Source organism: Ammospiza nelsoni, chromosome 20 (assembly GCF_027579445.1).
Source record: "Ammospiza nelsoni isolate bAmmNel1 chromosome 20, bAmmNel1.pri, whole genome shotgun sequence".
Classification (NCBI taxonomy): Eukaryota; Metazoa; Chordata; class Aves; order Passeriformes; family Passerellidae; genus Ammospiza; species Ammospiza nelsoni.
Window position 1 is genome coordinate 948,376 of NC_080652.1, and position 25,081 is coordinate 973,456.

Sequence of the window (25,081 nt, forward strand, 5' to 3'; positions counted from 1 at the left end):
GCTGGGCAGGGACAGGGGCTGGGCTCAATGATTCTTCTGGGTCCCTTCCAGCTCAGGGTATTCTATGGATCTGTGATTCTATGGGGTTCTTGCTGCCAGGTGGCTTCCATACTCAGAGCATTACTGGATTTGTGCTCACATCAAACTCTGCAGGTTGCTTAGTAACTGCTGCAGAGGGAGGGGAGATGGGATGAAGGCTCTGCTCAGGGCAATGCCTCAACCCTTCCAGCTCAGCTGGGCACAGCTCACACCAACCAGGGCTGTTATTTACCATCTTTTTCTTCTGGCTGTCAGAATCTTCACTTTCAAAGTCTGGGTCATCCATAACGAATGAGAGCATCTGAGTAGCTATTGGTCCCTCTTGATCACTGTCAGACTCCTCAGGCTTCTCCTCTTTGACCACTTTCTGCTTGGAAGCAAGTCCTTTGCTTTGGGCAGTGGCCTTTGAGGCCTGGGCTGCTGCTGTGGGGGCAGCAGCAGGAGCTGCCAGGCTTGTGTTGCCTTTGCTGCTGTTGTTTCGTTCAGACCCAGAACGGGGAGGTAAACTGTCAGGAGGCTTCGGGTCAGTTGCTTTGGTCAAAATTGCTTCACTCTGGGGTTTCAGAGAATTTCTGGAAGACCTGAGAAGAAACAAGTTGTCATAGTCTGTCCACCCTGTTCTGTGGAGCAAGGCACAGTTAACAGCTGAGCCTGCCTCAAGGTGCATCATGCATGCCACTGGGAAAGGCAGTGCATCCTATAGCGGTGTGGGGCCAAAGGCACCACTCAGGCTGAGGATAACCCTCGTGTCCCTAATCCTAACCCTCACCCCACAGGATGTGGTGTGGGGAGAACATCATTCCCCAGCACAGGGTGTGGTGAGTGACTCCACTCCCTTCACCCAAGCCTTGACTCCTCTCTCCTCCCCACACACTACAAACAGCCACTCTGGTGCTTAGTTCCAGGCCCTTGTTCAAATTTGAGGAAAAGCATGCAGAACCACCCCACTGGCATAGGAGCACAGTGCTCCAAGGTATGGGGTAAGACACACAGCAGTTACACCTACAGTAACTACAGCCCCAGCCCACAGCTGAAGAACAGGCAGAGACACCAAGACTTCCCAAAGGCCACACACAGTCAGTGGCAAGATGGAAGCCAGCTTTGCCAGCACAACCCCACACTTCAGTCTATGCTCTGTACCTTTTTTTTTCCTGCTCTGTGTTTTTGTCTCCATCAGATATGAGGATGACCTTAGAATCCTTCACCTCTTCCTCTTCCTCCTCCTCACTGGAGAGAGTGATGTTCTTGCTCGGCACCCGTTCTGCTGCCGGCATTGGCCTGCTGGGGATTTTGTCATCCAGATCCACGTCATCTTGGAAACCTGCCACCATGGGGTTCCCTCCAGGCGCCTCTCCATCACTGCAACACAGAGAGTGGTCAGACACAGCACCCCAGGAGCTGCTGGACAGACCTGCCTGCCCCTGCACGAACACTGGGACTAGCCTGGCTTGTACAGCCAACTTCTGGGGACACGTCCCCAGCCTGGGGCAGCTGATGATTAAAGGGTTGGAGCACCTCTGCTTTGGGGACAGGCTGAAAACAAGGATAGTCAGGCCTGGAGAACAGAAGACTCCAGGGAGGTGTGAGAGTCCCTTCCAGTGCCTAAAGGGGCTCCAATAGAGCTGGAAAGGGACTTTGTACAAGGGTCATGAGGGACAGGACGAGGAGAATGGCTTTAAGCTGAAGGAGGGCAGGGTTAGACAGGATATTGGGAAGGAATTGTTCCCTGTGAGGGTGGGCAGGCCCTGGCACAGGGTGCCCAGAGAAGCTGTGGTTGCCCTTGGATCCCTGGAAGTGCCCAAGGCCAGGCTGGATGGAGCCTGGGATAGTGGAAGGTGTCCCTGTCTATAGCAGGGGATGGAATGAGATGGGCTTTAAGGTCCCTTCCAACACAAACCAGCTGGTGATTTTGTGATTCTGTGCGCCGCCAGCCCTCCCTTGCCACTGTCCAGCTCAGGCTGGACCTGCTCCCTGCAGGCTGCAGCAGTGGCACTGGAACCACACCAAAAGGGCCACAGCAGGATGTGTCACAGAGCAGCTGCTGCCCCTCAAGCTGGAAATGAGTGGCTGGAGAAGATGAGCCTCAGAGCTACAGAGAAGCCTGCTGCCACAGCTTCATCAGAACATGGAGCTCCATCCACCATGCAAGGATCAGTCAGTCAAACCATGGGAACTGCCTGTCTTCATCCCCACATCCTGTAATTAAACCTGATCATACACTGTCACTGCTATGGGAGTTCACAGGCAGCTATTAGCTTCCTGGAACCATTTCTATTTCTGCAGTGCTCCCTGAAGCAGGCAGATACACAGACACCACAGCCAAGCTTTAACATTGCCCAAATTAAATTAACCTAAGGACACACTGCCAGAGCTGGGAGTCTTCAGCCTCCCTGGATGTAGCACAGTTCTGTGTTCAAAGGCAGCTTGAGAGAGCTTTGCAGCTGAAATTGAGGATTCTTGTCTGAATGTCCCTAGGACTCAATTTTAACACTTTCTGAAAATTGTGCTCATGTCAGGAATATAGATATTTTCCCCAGCCTCAGCTGATGAGCCTCTGCCATCACCTTTCCTTGTTCTATTTGTTTCATCCACAAGAGATAACCAGCTCCCTCCTGACAACCCCACACACAAGTCTCTGCCTTTTTTATGATGCCACCTGCATGGTATAAGCACAACCTTCTTTTTATACAGAGACAAAAAACATATTATGGTTTGGAACAGATTAAATTGTCCAGACATAAACAAAACCCTAAAATCCTTTAACTGGAAGTAAGTGGTGTTCCCAGCACAGGCCAAGCACTGGAAGACAGTGGAGTATGGTGTGCTGGTGAGATGAGAAATACCCTAAACAGAGCTGGGATGATGGCAGCTGCTCACTCTGGCTCCTCTACATGGCTGAGTACTGCTTGACAAGATCGTTTAAAAGAGTTAATACATCTGCCAACAGACCATGGAGTTGTTTGTGACAATGGGACAGCAGTGATCACAACCAGTGCTTGTCTGGGCTGGAGTGCTAAGACCAGGACAGGCTCTCCCTCTGCTCTTGGTGTGGATTCCTCTGCTCTCAGGACCTGCTCTCAGTGCCCTATGAGCAGGGCCAGGCTGCTGAAGAGCCCCTTCATCACTAACACTGCTGCTCTCACACTATGCCAGGATAGAGGCACACAGCCCAGCCACACAAAGGAGAGGAAAACTGGTGCCCAAGCAGCCCCCAAAGCTGGAGGAATGACAAGTGAGTGATTCCTGAGGTTTTCAAAGCACTGGCAGGGTTTTCTCTTGAAATGCACTGAAAAGAAAATGGAGTCGCATCCTAAAAATGGCAGGATATTATTCTGAACTAGACTCATTGCCATTCCTCAACACATCACTGCTCCATTAGGCACAGGGGCTCTTAAGAGATTTCTGCCACTGTCCTTCCAGACTCCACACAGACCTGCAGCATTCCCAGCTTTCCCAGTACACCCCAATGTGTACAGCCCCTCACCAAAGTGGGTCATGTCCTTCCACAGTGAGAATCCTGCCTCCATCTCCAGCCACCACAGATCGCTGAGCGACAGCGGAAGAGCAGAGCAGTGGAGTGAATATACATCAGGAAAATCACTGCTTCACTATAAACAGGCTCTGACAAGGCAAAACTACGATCAGCTTGTGGTCCTGAGCTTCCAGCTGGAAGGAAGGCAAAGCATGCAAAGCCAAGCACATTGCCCCGCTCCCTGCAGCCCTTGAAGCATTGCCAAGCTGGCATGAGCGCTGAGCTAGCGTGGCTGCAGGTGCAGGTACCCCCCAAAAGTGATGCTGCTCACTGAGGTCTGCTCTGAGCTAGTGACCACACAGACTGCTGGGGTGTCCTCTGTGAGCCTCCAGTGTGTCACAGATTGGCTGCTGGGGAGGAAACAAACCCTGATGCAACCTGAGCTCACAGCCTCAAACCTAGATGGGCTGTGCTCCCACAGCCTCAGGAGCTCAAGGGCTTCTCTCACATCCTTTTGTGGGGCTAAGGAAAGAGAAAAAAACCCAAGCTGTAATAAAGCAGGTAAGCTGAGGGAATCCCATGCTGCAGGATGAGCCTGCGTGGCTGTTCTAGATGTGAGTCTTCTACTGTGAACCTTCCCTGGGCATCATGGAATCCATAACAGATCCGTAATAGCAAAGAACCACTTCAAAGCCCTTCAGATGTAAGGACACACACATCTAATCCATCTTTAAGATAAATGTCTAAGGATGCAGAAAGGAAAGATCAGGAACACTGTCAGGTAAAGCATAAACTGGCTTTCAGGCCCCCCCAGGGACCCAGGCTGCCTGACCCAGCAGGAGCCAAGGGCGAGATGCTTTGGAGCCAGATTAGGTCCTCTGGTGCACTCATATCCATGCTGGCTCAGGGCATCAGGTTAAAGAGCAGCAAATTAAGTTCTGAAACAGCAAATTGGGAGATTGAAATACCTTCCTAATTAACTGGTAAAGGAACTGAATCTGGGAGTTCTCTACTGCAAGTCAGAGAACCACAACATGTCACTGAACAAAACCCAGGACGTCACTGCAGGCCTGGGGTATGACAAGCTGAACAAGGTGCTCTGCTGCCAAGAAGGCCAATGGTGTCCTGGTCTTTATGAGGCAAAGCACTGCCAACAGGTCAGGGAGGTGATGCTGCCCCTCTGCTTTGCACTGGGGAGGCCACAGCTGGAGTCCACTGCACAGCAAAGGAAGAGTGAACCCAGTGAAGGGCCATGAGGATGATTAACTGACTGAAGCATTGCTCACATGAGGAAGGGATGTCCCACATGAAGGCCAGGACTGCTCTGCCTGCAGAAGGCTTGAGAAGACCTTATAAAGTTATTTAAACAGCTGAAGGAGGTACAAAGAAGATAGAGACAGGCTCTTTTTGGTGCTGCCCAGTGCTAGGACAAAAGGCAAGGAGCACAAACTGTGACTCAGGAGGTTCCCCACAAACATAAGCAAACACTTTTCCACTGAGAGCATGCCTGAGCACTGGCGTGGGTTGCCAGAGAGGTTGTGGATTCTCTGGAGATACTCAAAATCCAACTGGAAACGGTTCTGGAAAACCAGTTCTGAGCAGCCCAGGAGGAGGGGGAGGTTGAACTGGATGGGCACAAGCTGCCTCCAACCCTGTGAATGCACCTCATTTCACTGAGGTGCTCCCAGAGCTCCCTGCAGGACTCATGCTCAGTCGACAAGGCCATTCCTCTTGGGTAGGACAAGTAATTTCACAAATTCTCAAAACATGGCCCACTCTTCTGCCACATCTTCAATGACACTCAGTCCTGGAGCTTACCCTTGGCTACAGCACACCCAGGCATGCTGGTGAGCTGTGTAAGCTCAACACTCAGGTATCTGCTTCAAAATGAGCACGAGACCTTAATGCATCTTGCTGGGTCATTCTCAGGCCTTGTTCTTCACTCAGATACAGGGGAAAAGCAGCTTCCAGGATTCTATTTTTTGAAACCAATAAAATCTCCCCAAGGTCTGAGTGATTCCACAGATCTACTGTGTTCTTTGGATCAGAGATAAATTTCTGCAGCAGATTTTATGGGAATTACAACCACCTCCTCACTGCAGCAGAAGCTGATTCTCGAGGACAGTGCTTACAGAACTGGAATGTTGCTCCTAGCTACTGTGGGGCTGGGAGTGACATCCTGAAAGAAACCTGTTATTGCAGGTGATGGTCAGAACCACATCCTCATCTCTGAATTTCTGCACCTCTGGCTTATTCTAGTAGGCCTTTTTTTGGCAAGAAACAGAATGGAAAATTGCCAGGTCACTAAGAAAACTGCATGATATATAGAAGAAACCAGAGCAAGCCATGGATGCCAGGCTGCAGAGGAGAAATGAGTGTGTGAATTTGCAGGGTTCTCTCACCCCTGTCCAACAAGTTAGATTTTTTTATACAGTTTAACACTTATTTGCTTCCACTGACTGACACTCTGGAGCAGAGAAACCTTTGTGAAGGATCAGCCTCTCAACCACAGCAGAACTGCAGCTCCAGAGCTCTGAGGGCACCTCAGGACCCAGCCCCTCAGAAGGTCAGGCTTGGCTCTTCTGACAACTCCTTGTTAAACCCAGAAAAATATCTCAGCTCTGCCACAGCCACAAGCAAGACACTTTGTAGGCCAGCATGCTGCCAGCAACCTCACTTTTTTCTTGCCTTTTTTTTTTTTTTTTTTTTTTTTTAGTTTTAATAAAACATCCACGTGTTCTGCCATCACAAGGGATGATGATTCAGGCTGACCTGCATTACACAGGCATTGAGCCTCACAAACAGCACTGATTTAAGACTGCTGTGGTTGAAGTAGAGAACACTGGGTCTTGACAAGGATGTTAAAAGAGGCAGAATTCACAGTTGAGCAGTGTCCACACTTAATTAGTCTCCAGTTAATCCATTGTTGATGACAAGAGGCAGCAGGCAAGGAATATTCTGAGCAACAGATACATAGCCTAAGAATATGCTTAGGTCACCTCTTAAGAGACAGTCTGCTTTCAGACAGCTCCCTGCACATCCTCTTGTCTGAGCAGTTCAGTATACACAATTCCCTTTTCTTTTTTTTGGTTAAAAAACACCAAAGCCAGGAAAAGAAAAAAAGGGGAAAAAAAGGAGAAACTACTGCTCATGGCATAAGCACAGCTCTGCCATTTTGAGGAGATAATTATAGACTCACAGACTGGTTTGGGTTGGAAGAGGCCTTAAAGCTCAGCTTGTTCCAACCCCCTGCACTGAGCAGGGACATTTTCAACTGGATCAGGTTGCTCAGGGCCCCATCCAGCCAGACTGGGAATGTTTGCAGGGATGAGGCATCCACCACTACCCTGGGCAACCTGTGCCAGGGCCTCACCACTCTTGTTGTAAAATCCTCTTTCTTATACCTAGTCTGAATCTCCCCTCTTTTAGTTTAAAACCACCATTTCTTGTCCTACTGCAATACACCCTGCTAAAATCTCTGTCCTCATCCTCTCTTAAATATTGAAAGACACCAATAACATCTCCCCAGAGCCTTATCTTCTCCAGGTGAACACCCCCACCCTGGCTCCAGAGCAGAGGGGTTCCAGGCCTTGGAGCATCTCCATGGCCTCCTCTGAACTCTCTACAGCAGCTCTACGTCCTCCTGATGCTAGCCCTCAGGGCCAGAGGCAGCTCTGCAGGTAGGGTGTCACCTGAGCAGGGCAGAACTCCCTCTTCCCTGCTGCCCATGCTGGAGATCAGCCCAGTTTCAGGGCTGGGGCAGGTCCAGCTCTCACCCACCAGCACCCCCAAGTCCTTCTCTCCAGTGCTGCACTAAATCCCTTCACCCTCCAGCCTGGATTGATCCCAGAGGTTGCCCCAACCCAGGTACAGCAACTTGAGCTTGGCCCTGGTGAACCTCGTGAGGTTCCCATGGGCCATTTCTCATGTTTTCCAGGTTCTGGATGACATCTTGTTATTCAGGAGTGTCACCCACACTACTCAGCTTGGTGTTGTTGATAAACCTGATGAGGGTGTCCTCAATCCCCCTGTTTCATGGATGAAGTCCATGTCTCAGTACAGAGCCTGAGGAACACCACCCATCTTCAACTGGACATTGAGCCATAGATCACTACTCTCTGCATGTGAATATCCAACCCATTCCCTATCATCCATCAAATCTGTGTCTCTCCAATTTAGTGAGAAAATTCTGGGAAGAAACACTAGACACAGAGAAAAAGAAAGGCACCCCCTAAGAATTTTTTTTAATTCTGCAGGCAACCATGCAGTGACACTCCCAAAGGAGCATGACTTTCTCCATCCTTCCTTCCAGAATCCCACAGAGATACAGAGGGCTCCCAAGTGTCCTCCACCATACCCCAAACCCATTTATAGTGCCTCAGGAATGACATTACCAAGTCATAGAGGAATTTGGCCACACTTTGTGCCTCTGCAGAAGGTAAATATTCATTAAGCAAAACATAGTATCCCTGCAAAGTGCACTATGTTCCAGAAGGAAAATATCTCAAATGATTTGGTGTGTTTGGCCAGAAGGAAAATCCCTTCATGACCCAAAGGGCCCAGTTTAATCTGAGCACAAAGCAAAACAGCATCACCAGGAAGGTGGTAATCTGCTTTTTGTGATGTTCTTCCTTCCCAGGGAGCAGTGTGTGTCACTAAATGGGAAACAGTGAATGCTATGACTGAGCATAGCACAGCCAGAAAGGCTCTGGGGCAGCTAACTGCTCTGGAATCAGGGAATGGCTGCACCATGGTAGCCAGGCTGCACATCCAGGTGTGTCCCTGCTGGGCACCTGCCATCCCTGCTGCCACCCTCCTTTTCTTACCTCTCACTATCCACACGGTGTTTGGGCTGTGGTTTCCCTTTGTCTTTCTGTGGTGCTGGGTCTTCCAGAAAGCTGTGGTCCAGGCTGTCCTCAGGAACAAAGTCCTCCACGCTCTGTACCTTGGCAGGGGCTGCAGGGTTGGGGGGAGGAGTGGCAGCAGCAGGATCTGCATTAGCAACAGGAGATGTAAAAGACTGGTGTGACCACAAGCAAGACAGAAATTGGCTTTTTCCCGATCTGTACTGCCCAGGGTGGCAGCAGCCATGAGGCAGGACCCTGGTTCCACAGCAAGGGAAGAGGAAAGTTATGAACAGGATATAAACCAGCCCAGAGTCTGACATGAAGGCATTCACAGATCATGGTGCTGTGGTTTAGAATGCACCAGGCTGACCCAGGCTTTTGGATGGACTGAAAACCTCCCTGGCAAGGCCTGGCTCTACTCTCCAGGGAATGCTATGACTGACTGTACCACAGGTTTTATTACACCTGTGCTGTGTGCACTGCTCCTGGGGGATGTCCCTTCACTACTCTCTTACCTTTTCCACATTGTTCAGTTCACCCTCTCTCCTATCCTCTTGCTTTTTTCAGCTGTAACTGTCCAAGGCAGAATTGTTCACATTGTACTTTTAGATGCTTTGTGTAAACAAAAGCTCAAGAGCTACCTCAAACAGAGAGTGACTTTAATACAGCTAATTTGTAGAAACACCTTTCCCCATCTTCAAGGTATCAGGATGAAAACTCATGAAATCAGCATAACTAAGAAGCCTGAAGTGATTAACATTTCCAGAATTTGCAATAATGTTTGTCCTCTGCTCATGCTGCACTTCACATCTAGACTTTTCTTTTGGGTAAAACAAGACTTGTGCCTTTTTTTTCTAGATTTCACTCTCCTTAGCACAACTTTCAGACCACTTCTACATACCAACAGTACCACTAATGCCACAGAGTAGCACTGGTGCAAGCTAAACCACAGCCAAAAGAATTACTACTCCAAGATTCCAAGAGAAATCTTAAATAGCAGCTCCCAGAAAAACCAAGTATTACTTGGTAACAATGATTTTTTTAGCTGCTTTGCAGTGAATTGGTGCCTGGGTACATTCCAGCAGAGGTGCAGGCCTTGGCACACCACTGAAACCTTGCAACACTGACACATCAGCTCTTCCTGGCTGCCTTTTGCAACTGCTCATAAGCATTCCGAGACATCAGGGCTGAAAGTCACAAGCCCGAAACAGCTGTCAAGCTAAGAACGAGTTTAAAAAAGAAAAGCCCCAAACCCAACCACTGTAAGACTGGTAGTAGACCAGTCTTTTATTCTGCAGATCAAAATGATAAAGGTTGCTTTTATTGACAAGGAATTTCTAATATCTTCTCTCCTCTCTGTTTTTTTTTTTTTTTTATTTTCTCTGGGTAGGAAGAGTCATAAGCAAACCAAAATGGGTGCATTGTGTCATATCTGGGAAGAGGCACAGGATGCAGAACATTGTGTGCAGACCTAAAGCCAGACCATTTCAACATCTGAAATTGCAACCCGTGTCCCCAGCACCTCCTCCTTTCTCTCTGTGGGTGTCTCAGGAGCACTGCGAGACAGTGTGAGAGGGAAGGTATTTCCAAAGGGTGACTCAAACCATGTCACGATTTTTAGGCAGTGCCAGCTCTGCAGCTCCAGTTAGCTCTGCAAACAAAGTGAATGTGACAGGCAAATTATGGTCCAGATCAGTAAAATTACACGCAACAAACCCTTGATGCCTCTGCCTGGCACTCTGTCCGGCAGGCTCTGGACCGAGCACTGTGCTGCTCCAGCTGGTACCAGTGCTGAGGCAGCAGCCGAGGGCTCCCTCCTCCCAGACCTGCTCTGAAGGAGCAGATTTCCCCAGAGGGGCATCTGCTGTGGAGCCTGGACCTACGTGACCATTTCTGGCTGAATAACCTTTAAACCCAGTGCTCCGCTTCTCTCCATTACGCATAGGAGCCCCTCTGGACTGCCACACGTGTGCAAGGATGGCACTTCAAATAAATAGCTTCTCCAGTCATTTGTTTGCTATTCAAGAGGTATTTTTGCTCCTGGTGAGAACCTGACATTTTACTTATTTTATTAGCGCCTCCTGTGCGTTCAGGATCTTCCTCTTAAGCATGCTACAGCCACCACCCCTCTGGCTGGGCACAGTCCCCATCCAGAACAGAGACAAACCAAAATGTTGATCAGGGAAAATAGAGAATGACAGCCCAAGTCTCCCTGGACACCCGGTGCACAAGCATGGCGCCTGTGGCCTTCACACACCTGTCTGCTCAGCCTCTCGCAGGGAGAAAACGAAATGAGAACTGGAAGGCCTATGGGTGGCATCCTGCCAGGACAGGGCGCCAGCACGCACCTGCGTGGGGAGGAGCGGGCTCGGCCGCGGGGGATGTGCCAAAGAGCCGCGCAATGATGCCGCGCCGGGCCGGGGGGGCGGCGGGAGCTGCGGCGGGCGCGGGGGGCTGCGGGGCCTCGGGGGCAGGCACTGGTGACAAGGACGAGGCGGGCTCGGGAGAGGTGGTGGCGCTGGCGGTGAGCGGCAGCGGCGGCTGGGGCGTGCTGGGGCTGGAGCTGCCCGTCGATGCGGAGCTCGGAGCTACGATGGGTGACTGGGAGCCGGAAGAGGGGCTCTGCCCGTTTGTTGCCAGTGGTGATGTGTGTCCTTGGCTTCGGGCTTCCATCATTTCCAGGAACCTGTGGGGAAGATAAATTACAAATATAAGGAATGGCGAATCTCAGAATCCCACACTGCTCTGGGTTGGGAGGGACCTTAAAGCTCATCTCATTCCAACCTCTGCCATGGGCGGGGACACCTTCCACTAGGCCAGGCTTCTCCAAGTCCAACCTGGCCTTGGACACTTCCAGCAATCGAGGGACAGCCACAGCTTCCCTGGGCGCCCTATGCCAGGACATCCCCATCCTCACAGGGAAGAATTTCTTCCCATCCAACCCTGCCCTCTGGCAGTTTAAAACCATTGCCCCTTGTCCTGTCACTACCTGCCCATATAAAAAGTCCTTCTCCTTCCTTTATATAAGCCCTTTTCATCTGGCTGTGTGTTGAGCTGGGAGAGTATGGGTCTGCTTCCAGCTGGGCTTGGGAGGGTATGGATCTGCTTCCAGTGACGCTGTGACTCCCTGGGTCACAATAAATCTGGTTTACCCACACGAGCTGAACTTGCCCCATCTGCATTGAGGTGTGGAGTATCCCAACCTGCTCTGCACTACAGGATGAAACCTACAGTACTGGAAACTCTCTGAATAGACAGACTATAATAACATGCCAGTGCTTGAAATGCAACCTGAAGTCAGTTGTTGTACATGTCTCTAAAGGAGTAAGTGCTCTAGGAATGGCATGTTTTTACATTCTGCAGAACAAATCACAGTACTCAAGAAAACTGCTGTAATAACCTCTTTAGCAGCAAAGAATGGATTTGAGAGGAGAATCCTCGAATATCCAGAGAAAAGAGCTGTCCTGAGGGCTCAGAGAAGACTGACTGCCATTACCCTTCTCGCAGGGTGCAGCTCCACATGCAGGCTCTCCCCTGCACACACTCCCCCTCTGTGTGAGAGGCCCTGGAGCCAAGCAGCAGGAGCACTGGAGCAGGTTGTGGTCCTGGCTGGGTTCCCGACTGGAAGAACATTAAAGCCTGTACCACTACAGGGAGTGAAAAGCTCTTTCCTTTTCCAGAAGAAACCCAAGCCTAACCCAAGCCTCCCTCCGCAGCCCACGGGGTCAGCAGCCTGTTTCACACACTGTGTGCAGAGAAACGTGGACAGAGACAAGTTTTTGCCATTAAATTGTCTGAAAAACAGATCTGCCACATGCTGCCCGGCTGAGAGATACAGAGAGGACACCCAAAGTGAAGCATCCTGTGTAATATCCAGCACATCCCAGTCTCACCTCTCATTTCATTAAGCTTAATAAATTTGTGCACAGAGGCTCTGGATTCAGCTGGTTCTGCAAGACAGACTTTGGTTGTGCTCCAGGCAATGAGAATGTGAAGGGAGAGCCTCCTCCCCCTGACCTTGTCCTTCAGGGACCTGAGCCAGCCAAAACCTTCCCTGGACCAACTGCTGAGCAGAACACAAACAGTGGGGGCTAAGAAACTCTAAGCCTTGAGATATGATTTCCTATTTTAAGGCAGTAACCTGATATACTTTTAAGGAACAAAATAATGTACTTTGTGACCAGCAGTGTCTGGAGCCCTAGGGAGCAATAGCCTCAGGAAGTTGTTACTTGGAAATTGGAAAACCAGCAGTCCTTCCTAACTAAGTAACTGGGTAAAGTGGAGATCAAGGGCAGCACTAAAAAGCAGGATTAGTGAGGAAACACAGACAGGGACAAGATACAGATAGAACTGGATGATCTCAAGTAACAGAAATAGGAAGAAATTCAACAGTACAAACAAAATTGTCATCTACTCAAGGGTAAGGAAAAGTGCTCTTGCTCCCAGTTCTCCCCAGGAGAATGGCTGGGAAAGACTTGCCTCGCTCATTCTGGAAGTCTGGACTAAGGACTGCAATCCCAACCACGCCAGAGCCTGGCTGTCACATGCTGTCTATTGATATCCAACCTATACCTGCCCTGATGCAGCTCCAGTCATTCCCTGGGTCGTGTCCCTGATCACAGAGAGCAGAGATTGCTGCTGCACCTCCACTGTCCCTCACAAGGAAGCTGCAGACTGTCAAGGCACCCACACCAGTGCCATGCTGTGGTGTTCTCACTGATGCTTCCACCAGGATCCAGGCCAAGACAATGTGCCTATTCCACCCAGAACACTGGCTACACCAACATAAGCTCCTGGCAGAGCTGAGCTCAGAGTATGTGATGCAGCATCCAGTCCCCATCCTCCCTCTCCTGGGGCGAGCTGCGCGACAACACGTTCCACTGAAAATGATGCATGGATTTGTCATGCACCAGAGAAAAAACATAAAGGAGTTTAACTCCTGCACTGAGCTCTGTGGAGACAGCATCAGATTGGTTTGGAAGGTGCACAATACATCACACATGCTGCAGGAACACGATAGTGTGTGCTCAATACCTGTCCATCGCTGTGCTCCCTTCCTGAGGAGGGGGGCCATGGCACCGCATCCTCCAAGCAGAGCATGCACGTTGTCTGTGGGGTGGGAAAGACAAACCACGAGGCCCTGCCATTCAGCCCCCATCCAACAAAGGTAAGGCTCTTTATCCCCACACCAAGTGAATTGCCATGGCCCACAAAGTTGTCAGCTTTGCCTGTGTACAATGTATAACTCCTCAGCTCCACATCACATATGCTGAGTGCTGAATTCTGCCATTCCTCCTGTCTCAGCTTTGATCCAGGCCTTCTGGTGAGCCAAAGACAGGAGAACTGAACAGCTCTGCTTTGTGGTACTCACTCCTCCTCCTCCAAGACCCACTCAGTGTTAAAGACTCCTGCCTTCCAGCTGTGAGGAGAGATTAATCCAGATGACCTACACACACCCGTGCTCCTGTTTATAGCAACAGCAATCCTGGATGGAAGCCTGCAAGCCTGGGCACTGCTGCACCCAGCAGCCAAGGTACTGCTGCCAGCAGTACTTGCTCTCCTGACTGTCTGTGGGAACACCTAAATCACCAACATGGTTTGAAAACAGAATGAACAACTTCTGAGCTTCAAGTTGCTGAATCCCACCATCGAGGCAACTGGCTAACTCAGGTAGAATAAGATGATTGTACACTGAAGATCTGGAAACAACGAGACACAAAGAATGTATAGAGTCACATCAGTATACAGAATATGAAGCTCAAAGAATAGTTAAAGCTGGACTCAACAAAGCACAGAAAACTCTTAACAATACCAGAGTATTTAAAGATTTACTGTACGTGGTTCTGCCAAAGCTGCCCATTTTGGAAACAACCTGCTTTGTTCTGGGAAAGTAGCCAGCTCCAGAGGGAGGGAAGGCTGCGACTACCACCTGTTTTTCCTCCAGAAACACATGAAATTTAAGAGCTGGAGGAAAAAAAATCCCACTACATAACTGAAGTATAAAGAGTGTCATCCTTCCCTCCAGCACAACCAGACTGGGGCATAAAACACATGCAGGCTTTGTCTGCACCTGTGCTCCTGTACCTTTAGTCACCTGTGGGGTGTGAAGGGCATAAAAACAGAAGACAGCAAGTTCTTTAGTAGGAAGATACAAATGGTTATCTGGGGACAGCACAACACAGACTTCTACCCCAGCACAGCACTGAGGACAGCTGTGACACGTGTGCTTCATGTCACCTTGACCAGCTAGACACGTGGGCCAAGCCTTGTGCTGTGACACTGGGGAAATCAGGGTGGTCTGACACCGGTTCTATCCACACAGGCTGCAGAAACCAGCTCTGCTGAGTTTTTACAGACAGATCTTCTGTGAGGGAGGTGGGTGGAAAACCAGCACACATTAAATGCTGCCAGCAAGCTCGCAGTAATTTCCAGGATGGAGGTGTCTAAGCATCCTCCACACTTTGAAAATACTACATAATGCATGAATGCTTTCTCTGGCTTTACACACACTCCTCGGAGGCACAAGTGTGGCTGTTTTGGGAACACACCAGGCCAAACCTGCCATGTGTCTGTTTTTTCTCAGATTCTACACAATCTGTCCATTCCTCGTTCTATCCATCAGACCTTTGGAAAAGGACTCCCTCAAAACCTCACTGTAGAATACACAGCTTTGTGCCCACTCTGGAGGTAGCAGACCAAGTCCTACTAAAGCACAAGGTGAACTCACACCTGAGCACCTTTATTCCGTTGGGATACAGAGACTGCAAATATACTGTGCATGTCCAGGTGGGTCATCTGTCCTCACTCACAGGGGCTCCTTATTTGCCTTTCAATCCTTCCATTACAGACCAAGTAACAAGTCCAAAACATCCTCAAACTCCTGAATAATTCACTGGTGGTTGGACCTGCTCGCAAGAGGAGACTTTTATGCAATTTTAAAGATGAGCATACTCTGTGGGAAGAAAAATTCATCAGGGCCTGAGGTTACTGTTGCTCTGCCCCCAGGGCAAACACAAAAGGACTTGTTAGCCTCACAATTCCTAAAATTGTCAGTGCTTGTGTTCATTTAATATTGAAGGTGGGAGCAGCCTAAAGCTTTTTGGCTCCTCGTTCTAACGTGCTGTGATAAACTGTTCATATGGCAAGAAAGGCTTTGGGTTATTTTATTAATTGTGAAAATGAAGATTAATCAGCTGGATGACAATTTTAACTGGGGTTAGCAAGGGTTAATTTTCACATGTTTGTTTTGGGCTCGTTAAAGTTACTGCCTCAATCCCCTTAGCCCAGGTCCCTGCATGTAGAATCAACGGCCAAGCAGGTTTAATTCCTGCTGTCATCCTGTTTTCCACCTGACAAAATGGATGCAGCAGGGTAACTCCCTGCTCCATAAAATACAGGACATGCTCCATGTCCCCACTTCTCAAGCAAGACTGACTGGTGACAGGCTTAGGTGCACTTAATTCTTAATGCAGCACCCCCAAAAAATATGACCTAGATAAAGTCCCATTCCAGTTCAGGCTGGCTCCTGACCAGTCTTATGACCACAAAGATTCACAGCAAGTGAAGGAGATAAAAGTGGGGCAAGGGGAAGAGAAAGCAGGAGTGGGTTTTACTTTCCCATCTGGTAACTCAGCCTGTAGCTGGTGTCACTCCAGACCTGTATTCACATACAGTGGAGGATGCCAGAGAACAGCTCCAACAGCAGCTCCTCCTGCCGCTGTGCGGGTGTTACTCAGCACCACGGTCTTCCTGAAATTAAGTGCTATGCTCAATGTGGAAAAAAGGCAAATAAACCCCCAACCCCCAGCCAATGATTCTGCAGTGACTAATTTGTCTCTTTGGGGAATGTGTCTCCCCAAAGCAGAGTCCTCAGCAAGAGAGCCCAAATACCTGTCTGCAGTCACCGGCCTGGCACCCACATGGTGAGAGGAGACAGCCTCAAGCTGTGCCAGGGGAAGTTTAGGTTGAGTATTGGGGAAAATTTCTTCACCAAAAGGGCTGCCCAGCCCTGGCATCCCTGTGTGGGGGAAGGGGCACATTGAACATATACAAGTTTTCCTTGAAAACAGAAGATAAGCTGGGTACAATTAAAAATGAAGAAACTGAGCAAATTAGGTACAAATTCAGAACATCATAAAAGCCATTACTGTTTGTTTAATAAGAATTCAAGAATTCAAAAATGGGTGAAATGTTCTTTTAGCAGCGTTGAAGATGTAAAGTCTGAAAGGACAGGGACAGTACCAGATCCAGAGGTGTGTCAGGCAGTGAGGAGCCTAAGCACTGGGAAAGAACTGGAAGCAGACTGTGTCTCCCACAGGCACATCCAGGCAGAGCCTGCCCAGGCTGGCTTACGTAAGGCGGAAGAGGCAGCGTCGTGTGCCACCTCGTGTTGTCTCTGGGATCCACATTTTGCATCAGTGACGTTTTGTCCTCAGGTCCCCCCCGCTGGAGCAGGAGGAAGAGTTCTTGTTCTCTTTCAGTTCTCACTGAGCCAAATTTAGCACTGGTCACTGTGACAGAGTAGCTACCAGACTGCACAGGGGTGAATAACTGAGATGTCCTAGCGCTGTCACCTCGCTGTGCTCTGTGCCCTGATTTTATGGCAGGAGAGCAGGAATGGCCTCTGAGGAAGTGTTGCAGCAGCCACACCAGGGCCTGTGGCCCCAAACACCTGTGGTCATCTCCCCTTACTGTGCAATTTGGGTGACCCACAGCAGAACTCCCAGTGCTGTCTGAACTGAAGCAGCTAACATAAAGGCCTCGTGACAGGAGGTATGACAGGGGACGGTTGGGCTCCCCTACCAAGCAATAAAAAGGAAAAAGCAAAAGAGGCCTCAAGTTGCACCGGAGGAGGTTCAGGTTGGATATTAGGCAAACTTTCTTCACAAAAAGGGCAGCCAGACTTTGGAACAGACTGCCCTGATAGTGGTGGAGGTATCATCCCTGGAGTGTTTGAAAAATGTGGATGTGGCCCTTGGGGACATGGTTGGGTGGCAGCTTTGGCAGTGCTTGGTTAACAGCTGGACTTGATGATCTCAGAGGGTTTTTCCAATCCTAAGGGTTCCACAGTTCTGTGATCTGTCAAGGGTCACCAAGTCACACTGCACCAACACACACACTGTACACAACAGGGCCAGCGGCAGCAGACAATGTACCAGGTGCTCACTTGGACATTCACTGATGTAGCACATTAAACCGGGTGTCTTAGTTTGGAAAATGCAAGATCTGGGTGTGTATTCTACTGCCATCTGTTAGGTGTGGGGCAGTTATCTTCTCTTCATTGGGCCACCTGTTAAAACCAGGTGGGGCAGTTTTCTTTATCTCTCCCACAGCCAACCCTCCCTCCAGGAGATCTCTGCTGTCCATGGCCACTGAGTGTCCCTGCAGGGCTGATCCAATGCCAGCATCCCATGGGGAGATGCTGCGCCCAGGGGAGGAGCCAAGCATTCCTACCTGGATCCAATCTGAGCCTGGCACAGCACAGCAGCCTCTGCCCCCTGCATTGCCAGAGGAGCAGCTTTCTGCTGCCCTGCATGGCCAGAGGGAGCCCAGGCCCATCTGCAGCAGCCCTGGAGCTGCAGAGGAAAACTCCCCCCTTGTGCAGGATCCCTGCTGCAGCAGAGCCACAGCTGGCACTGCAGGAGGGCTGAACCCCCCTGGGATGGGGCTGGGACACCCCCTGACACACAGGGGGCAGGGCATGGTCTGACTTTGCCAGTGTCGTTTTGTATTACTACATTGTTTATTTTTATTTTTTTCCCTAATAAAGAACTGTTACTCCTACTCCAATACCTTTGCCTGAGAGCTCCATAATTTCAAAATTATAATAATTCAGAGGGAGGGGTTTGCATTTTCCATTTCAAGGGAGGCTCCTGCCTTCCTTAGCAGGCACCTGTCTTTTCAAACCAGGACACCTGGTAATCCCAAAATGAGGGGCATCTGACAAGCATGGTTGCAAGGACCTTCCCAAGCCCTAACAATGAGCACTGCAGACCTCCCTCATGCTGCAAGCTCTGATTCCATCACACACTGTTGTGTCCATATGTACTCTGTTTCCTAGCCCAAACTGTTTACTAAGGTTGTGGCTTTACCCAAACCTGGGCTCTCTGACATATGAATGTGAGTACTTCTTTAAATTAGGTCTTTGGCTATAAAACTCATGCTTGGAGACCTCCTGCAGGGATAAAAACTCAGTGTAAGAAGTGCATACCTTTCAACTCCAGGGCTGAAGTAACCCCTTTGCAGCTCATCTGTCCCACAGAGGTGCCATTTAAACAAACAGACTCTCTGTTTCTACCTGGGGTACAGAGAAAAACCTTAAAAACCCCAAAATAGCTCTCTTTAGTCAGTGTGATCAAAGTACTGACATATGACACTCCCTGATGCTTTTCTTTTGGGATCCGTGCCTCTACCCAGGAAGCATCCAGGGGCGTTTTAAAGCCCTTTCTCTAAAGAAGTGCTATTTTCTGAGAGTGAAGAACTTTGGCTTCAGTACAGATATGAACATGCAGAAGCTGGCCAGCTGCATAAGGATGTCACTTTATTTGCTAAACCAGAATCCTAGAGAAAAGTCTTGCTTTTAATATTTCATCAACTCCTCCTTTGTCAGGCTCTGATATTTCTGAGGCCATGTTAAGTTAACCGGCAGTCTGACAGTGCCAACAGCCTCCCAGCAGGGCAGTGTGGCCACACTGGGTAGGATGATCCAATCTAATACCTGTTACTGGAACTAGGAGGTCTGGCCACCCCTCCAGCACTACCACACTGCTGCTGCTGCCTTTAAGATCTAAGATCTCTTCTCAGAGCCAGCCCAACACAGACCAACCCTGAGGTAGATATAGCAAGGACAGATTTCACAGTCACAGAGTCTCAGACTAGTTTGGGTTCGATGGGACCTTAAAGCTCACCTTATTCCATGCCCCTGCCCCAGGCAGGGACACCTTTCACTGCTGCCCCAGGCAGGGACACCTTTCACTGCTGCTCCTAGCCCCATCCAAGCTGTTTTTCTGCTGGATTTGTGAGCTGAAGTGACACATATGGAGACCCAGCACACACTAAAGCTGCTGGAAGGGCAAGAGGTGACAAAACAGAAAGACTGTGTGCTGTGAATTTGAAACAGCTCTGGCAACTCCTGATTCTATTAAGTATCCTCCCATTACTGAAGAAGTACAAACAAAAGCATGAAAACAATCTGACAGCACAGCCCACGCAGCCCAGTCCTTTGAGTAGGGACATCAACAGAAGTGCTGAAGGCATGAGGTGACTAGTCCCTCAGGAGAAGAATGAGGTGAATGCTTTGGAAACAGCATTCTTTGTGTGAATTGGGGTATTTCAATGCCCTCCAAGGAAAACATGCTGAACAAGGTTATAGAACCTTGAAACTTGGTCTGAAAAATGCTTGTCCAAAAGCCTGTGCATGAATATTTCATAATCATCGATTCCAATTTCCAAACAAAAGCTGCCTGTAAATAATCTTTTTTCAATACATTCTGAGGCTGACTTTTCTGGATTGCACATCACTGCAATAAAGGCCTTGTCATGGGAATTTACAGAACATGAATTCCTGTTCACTGTGCTACAGGTGCATTGGCTTTATGGGGCTAAAGCTGGCAAACACCATTACAAGCAGCCAGGGTGCAGAACAGACACAGAAATACACCAAAGAGTTCAGAAGTGCTCAAAGGGAACAAAAGACAGCAGCGTAGTTGCTATTACTTTCTGCTGTCATAAGACACAAAGTATACAGGAGTGCAACAGCCAGGAGAGGAACCAACTTGCGTGCTAAGCAGCTGAGAGATGGAAAATATCTCCTTCCAGCACTTCATCTACTTCAGCATGTGCTGGCTCCAGGTGTGCTGCTCAGCCCCACCTGCCCTGCCCTCCCCAGTCACATGCCTGTAGGAACCAGACCTTTCACAGGGATCCCCAGGTGCATGCTTTTCTTCAGGTGATGACATCCAAAAGCAACATTTTATCCAAAGGATCCCTAAATGTTACTCGCTAGACCCTTCAACCTGGCCACATGCCACAGCTGGGACTGCCCAACATTCATGTGACACCCAAAGCAGCAGTTAGTTAGCAGAAAAGACAGCTCAGTGACATACAGTTCGTAGTTTTGGTCTTCAGTCTCTTGCTGCACTGACAGCTCCTCCAGAGTTGCATCAATATCCAGCTGATTTGTCTCCAGCTGCCGTAGCAACGTCTCCCTCTGAGGAAAGGAAAACAAGCTGGGTCTGAGCAGAAGGGTCACTGTAACAGATCTCTGTGCACTAAGATCCTGTGTCACTACTTTACCACAATACCACGTGCAACAGGAGCCCTGGCCCTGATCATGGTGTCCATTTAAATACAGAGCACATAGGGAAAGTGAATAAAAAGCAGATAATCCATGAAGTCTGTGTGTAAAGAAGCACCTGGTTCTGTCAGCTATTCTCAGCCATAAATCAATAATGTGTTATTTCAGACATCACAGCACCAGTTACATTTGGAGAAAGGATTCAGCCCCTGCAGAGATCAGTTGTGCAACTTATTCATTCAGGCCTTTTGATTTTCTCTGTGCTAGATCAGCCCCTCTGGGAGCAGGACCCAGCTGAATGCAAAGCCTCCCAATAATTTTTTTTTTGCTGTTGGGGTAGATGAGGGAGCATAACCTATCAACTCAGTGACATTTTGGAAGTCCTTGCCCCTCTGTCTCCAGCTGTTGTTCCACAGATGGGGGACAGACACCCTAGCCCATTTTCAATGGGCAATAAAGTCAGTTGACTGCACTAATGTAATCCAGGACCGCCCCACTCAGCCCTTCCTTTCCCACATTTCCCACAGAACTCGAACAAAAACCTCAGCTGAGGGGAAGGGCTCCCTCTTCCCGACATCCAGACGACAGCAAGGAGAGATCGATACCCACAGGCACAGGCAGCTCCCCCAAGGGCTGTGGCCCTGCAGGGCTGACACAGCACCCACTCCTGCAGAAACACCATTCTGGATCCCCTGGACAAGACTAGAGCTGTCAGTGGTGCAAATGCTGCCCCACAGCCCCATTCCCTCTGCTCAGACACAGCTGGCTGGCATACAGCTGGGCACTGGCCCTGCCCATCAGCTCACCTCCCAAACAGTGCAGCCAAAAGCCACGTGTTTGTGCCTGAGGGCATCAATCCTCCCTCTGCCACTGCCTGTGCACTGGGGGGCACAGGAGCAGGGCCAGCTTGTGCTGAGTTGCGCTGCTGACTCCCAGCCCTGCACAGTTCCTGTAACAGCAGGTCTGTGGTGCCACAGGCTGCATCCCTGCCTGGGCAGGAGCATGTGCAAGAGAAAGCCCAGGCTTCCTCCAAACTGCCAAGATTTTTGTTTTGATAACCGCCTTATCCTCCAAGTACATTTCAGCTTTGCTCTGACAAATATTTTTGAAGGCTAGCATCAATAACCATGGTGAATTCTTAATTCCCTGTCTGACAACACTTGAACTCACTGCAGAAAGATCCCATCAAATTTAAAGCCCAAAAGGAAATCTATTACATAATTCCCAGAATAATATCCATCTGAGAAGACAAACTTCATTTGCATGAAGTAATGGTGTTCAGTCTCTACATGCACATGCTGCTGGCATTATGGTTTCACAGATGTGACAACTTTGAAGCTATCAAGCCACTGCACAGGTTTGAAGAGCAATTAACTCATCTGGCTCACACAAACCACACCAAGTGCTGTGCTCTGGAGAATGATCACAGCACAGCCTGAGCCTTCCAGGTCAGATTCTACTATGACTGAAATCAGCAAAAAAGTTCAAGTAATTTTTATTTTGTACTGTAAGACCAGGTGACTCATCACAGTTGATAACCCTAATGTACTGGAAGACATAGCCCTTCTTGAAATGTGTTTGGGTGATCATTTAAGCTAATTTACTGCTTCCAAAGCATTTAGAGTCTTCACGTTTACCTTTGCCATTGTGTTAAAAGCTTGGAGCAATCTCTCTTTTCTTTGCTGAGTAATTTTTATTCATCATATTCAAGTGCTCTCTGCAGATGGAAACTTGACTTTAATTAACATGTATGCATGGAATTACGAAGTCATTACTTAATGCCAATTCCTTTATTGTCATTTACGGACAAGAAAGATTTAGCAAAATATGCTATTCATATTTAAAGTTGTTACCCTCATCAGAAGTATTAATGAGGACTTGAGAATTCAAATTCTAGATTTCAGAATTCAAGAAAATCAAGAACTCAGAAGCATATCATCATTTCATATTACTGCAGTATTTAATATTATGCAGTATAAGCAAAAATGAGACAAAAAAAGGGCAAATCTACTGCTTCTTTGTCCCCAGTTTCCTAAGACAGGTGAAATACATGCTGAGCAAATTAGCTGAACAAACAGAGACAGAAGGGCTACTGCTCTCCGGTGCTTACCTTAGGCTCTTTGATAATGACTTTAATTAGACTTGTCTATTAAACAAGGGTGTTTAATAGACAAGTGGTGTGTCTTGCCTTACACTTTGGCACTGAGACATACACCAGTTTTATTTATTTCAATTTTCACAGATCACAATAAATCGAGAATATATAATTAATAACGATAGACATGCAATCAATTTTGTATAAATTCATCACTACTAATAAACTTTCAAACACTTTAAAAAATACATTATATTTTATCATGCTGGTTATTAAAATATTAAAGAAACAGCTTATTTTTTGCAATGACCCCAAAGAAGGGAATAAATAACATGCTAGAGACCAGTGCTTTAGCTGAAAGGCACTTGCAAGGGCTTCCTGGGGAAAGGCAATCTCAGCTGTCTGCAGAATCCTGTCTCCTTCCAACACAGCATATAGAGGCCTGGGTGATCTGATGCCATTTGTGGGTTTCCAGATATACCTACAGCTGAACTGCATCCTCAGATTTGCCAATCCTGCCCCTGGAAAGGAACTGATAAATAATTGAAGAGCTCAGGCTGACAAAGAGAATGAGCTCTGAACTGGGGGTGTATGGATTTCAGCCCTTGTATTTGCCAGAGAAGATGTGTGACTATAAAATGAGCACAGGAATGTGCCATTGAAAACCACATACTGACCCCAACCCTGCTGAGAGACAGCCTCAGATACAGCTGGACCACTCTGCCCTGGAGAGCTGTGGAGGGCAGGCTGAGAGGCACATAAATGTCTGAGGCTGACTGAGTCCAGTGTGCATTTCATACCAGGCAGCATCCCTTTGCTTTAATCCTGCTCTGCTCCAAGGAGAAAAACTCCCTTCTGGAGCCTGGTGCTGGCAAGGATCTCTGAAGATACCAGAAGAACCTTCAGGAATTAAGTCTAGATGTGATTTTCCTACAGATTTCAGCTCATGCTGCACTGGATGAGGGCCAGCCCTGGTCCCTATGCACTCCAACACAAGGTTCCCAGTGAGTGTCTGGGAGCAGTGAAGTGCCCCAAGGCAGCTACTGTGGAGCAGCATGAGGCACTGCCCATAAACCTGTGACACAAGTGCAAGGGGAGCTGGAGAAACCAATGCAGCCCATCTTAGGTGAAGTTTGACATCAAGTAAAGCCCCCAAAACTGGGTGGAGGCAACCAAAAGCCTTCAAATGTGCAGTGTCATAAACCCAAACATTTCACCAGCAACATGCTGGCAAATTTCAATCTTCCCCACTGAACAGCAGGTTGGATTTACAGCTCATATTTCTACAACCTCCCGCTCAAAAAATTGTTAGACTTGTTTCACTGAGCTTTTATACATTCAATTCTCTTATCCTGGTTCTTTCTGCTCTGCAGCCTGAGGACTTGGTAACATCCACTATTATATCTCAGCTCCTTCTGAACTAGCATTTCACTGGGGATTATTTATATAAAAATACACACATACACTTCAATTACTGGTAAAAGATAATAAAGATCTACTGCCTAGGTTTTCCCCATCAAATAGAAAACAGTGACACAACATCATATGTGCCCTCAAAAAACATAAGCTACTCATCCCAAAGGACCCCTGTAGGATCACCCCAAAAGCCCATCTTCTAAAGGCCCACAGATGAGAATCCCACCCTTTGGAGCCTCTGCCCTTCCCTCAGTCCTCCCAAGAATCCTCACATATGAAGGAAATATGAGACTGGATCCATGTGCACAGGATGGAAGCACATGGATCTCATATCCAATGCCCTTTACCATTAAGGCTAAGATTTTCAGCAAACAGAGGTTCCTGAACTACTCAGATAATGGCCAAATCTCTTCTCATCTGAGTTTTAACTGAACAGAATTGAAATTCAAAGTTTAACAGGTGTGTGTATTTTACATTTTTGACTTGGCAACTGCACCACTGGATGCCATTTTCATGCCAGTGAAAATGGAGCCTTTCTCCAGAGGTCAGCATTGGGAACTCAGGACAGCTGGCCTCTTGCAACCAGAGACACATTTAAATCACTCACAGGCACTAATGTTCTGACATACTTCTGTTGTACTAACTCTAATGAAAAGAAGAATCTACTCAGGATCCTTTAACAGCAAATGAAACCCCAAATACCAAATTCCTGCCTTAGAAAGGAAGCAAATCCCACCTGTCCCACACACGCAACACATCAGGATAACATCCCTGCCTTACCTGCAGCTGCAAGAAGGGGATGTTGAAGAACTTGTGCAAGTACTTGAGGCCAAAGCTGTTCTTCATGGAAGACTCAGCATAGCGGAAATAGGAGGAGCCGGGAGGCCTGTGCCGAGCAGAGAGGAAAACACTGTACC

The 25,081-nt window shown here is 48.4% G+C and overlaps 1 protein-coding gene across 1 annotated transcript in view; it reads right to left on the reverse strand.

The window, feature by feature from the left end:
* The window catches only part of RABL6 (RAB, member RAS oncogene family like 6), a 54,145-nt gene that overhangs the window by 6,385 nt on the left and 22,679 nt on the right, over positions 1 to 25,081 (reverse strand). Inside the window, exons 7-12 of the mRNA XM_059486376.1 lie at positions 24,945 to 25,050; positions 20,463 to 20,566; positions 10,707 to 11,044; positions 8,338 to 8,503; positions 1,180 to 1,398; positions 272 to 620 (exon numbers count right to left, since the gene is read on the reverse strand). Of these exons, the coding sequence (XP_059342359.1) occupies positions 272 to 620; positions 1,180 to 1,398; positions 8,338 to 8,503; positions 10,707 to 11,044; positions 20,463 to 20,566; positions 24,945 to 25,050 (1,282 nt within the window). The remainder of the gene's footprint in view (positions 1 to 271; positions 621 to 1,179; positions 1,399 to 8,337; positions 8,504 to 10,706; positions 11,045 to 20,462; positions 20,567 to 24,944; positions 25,051 to 25,081) is intronic.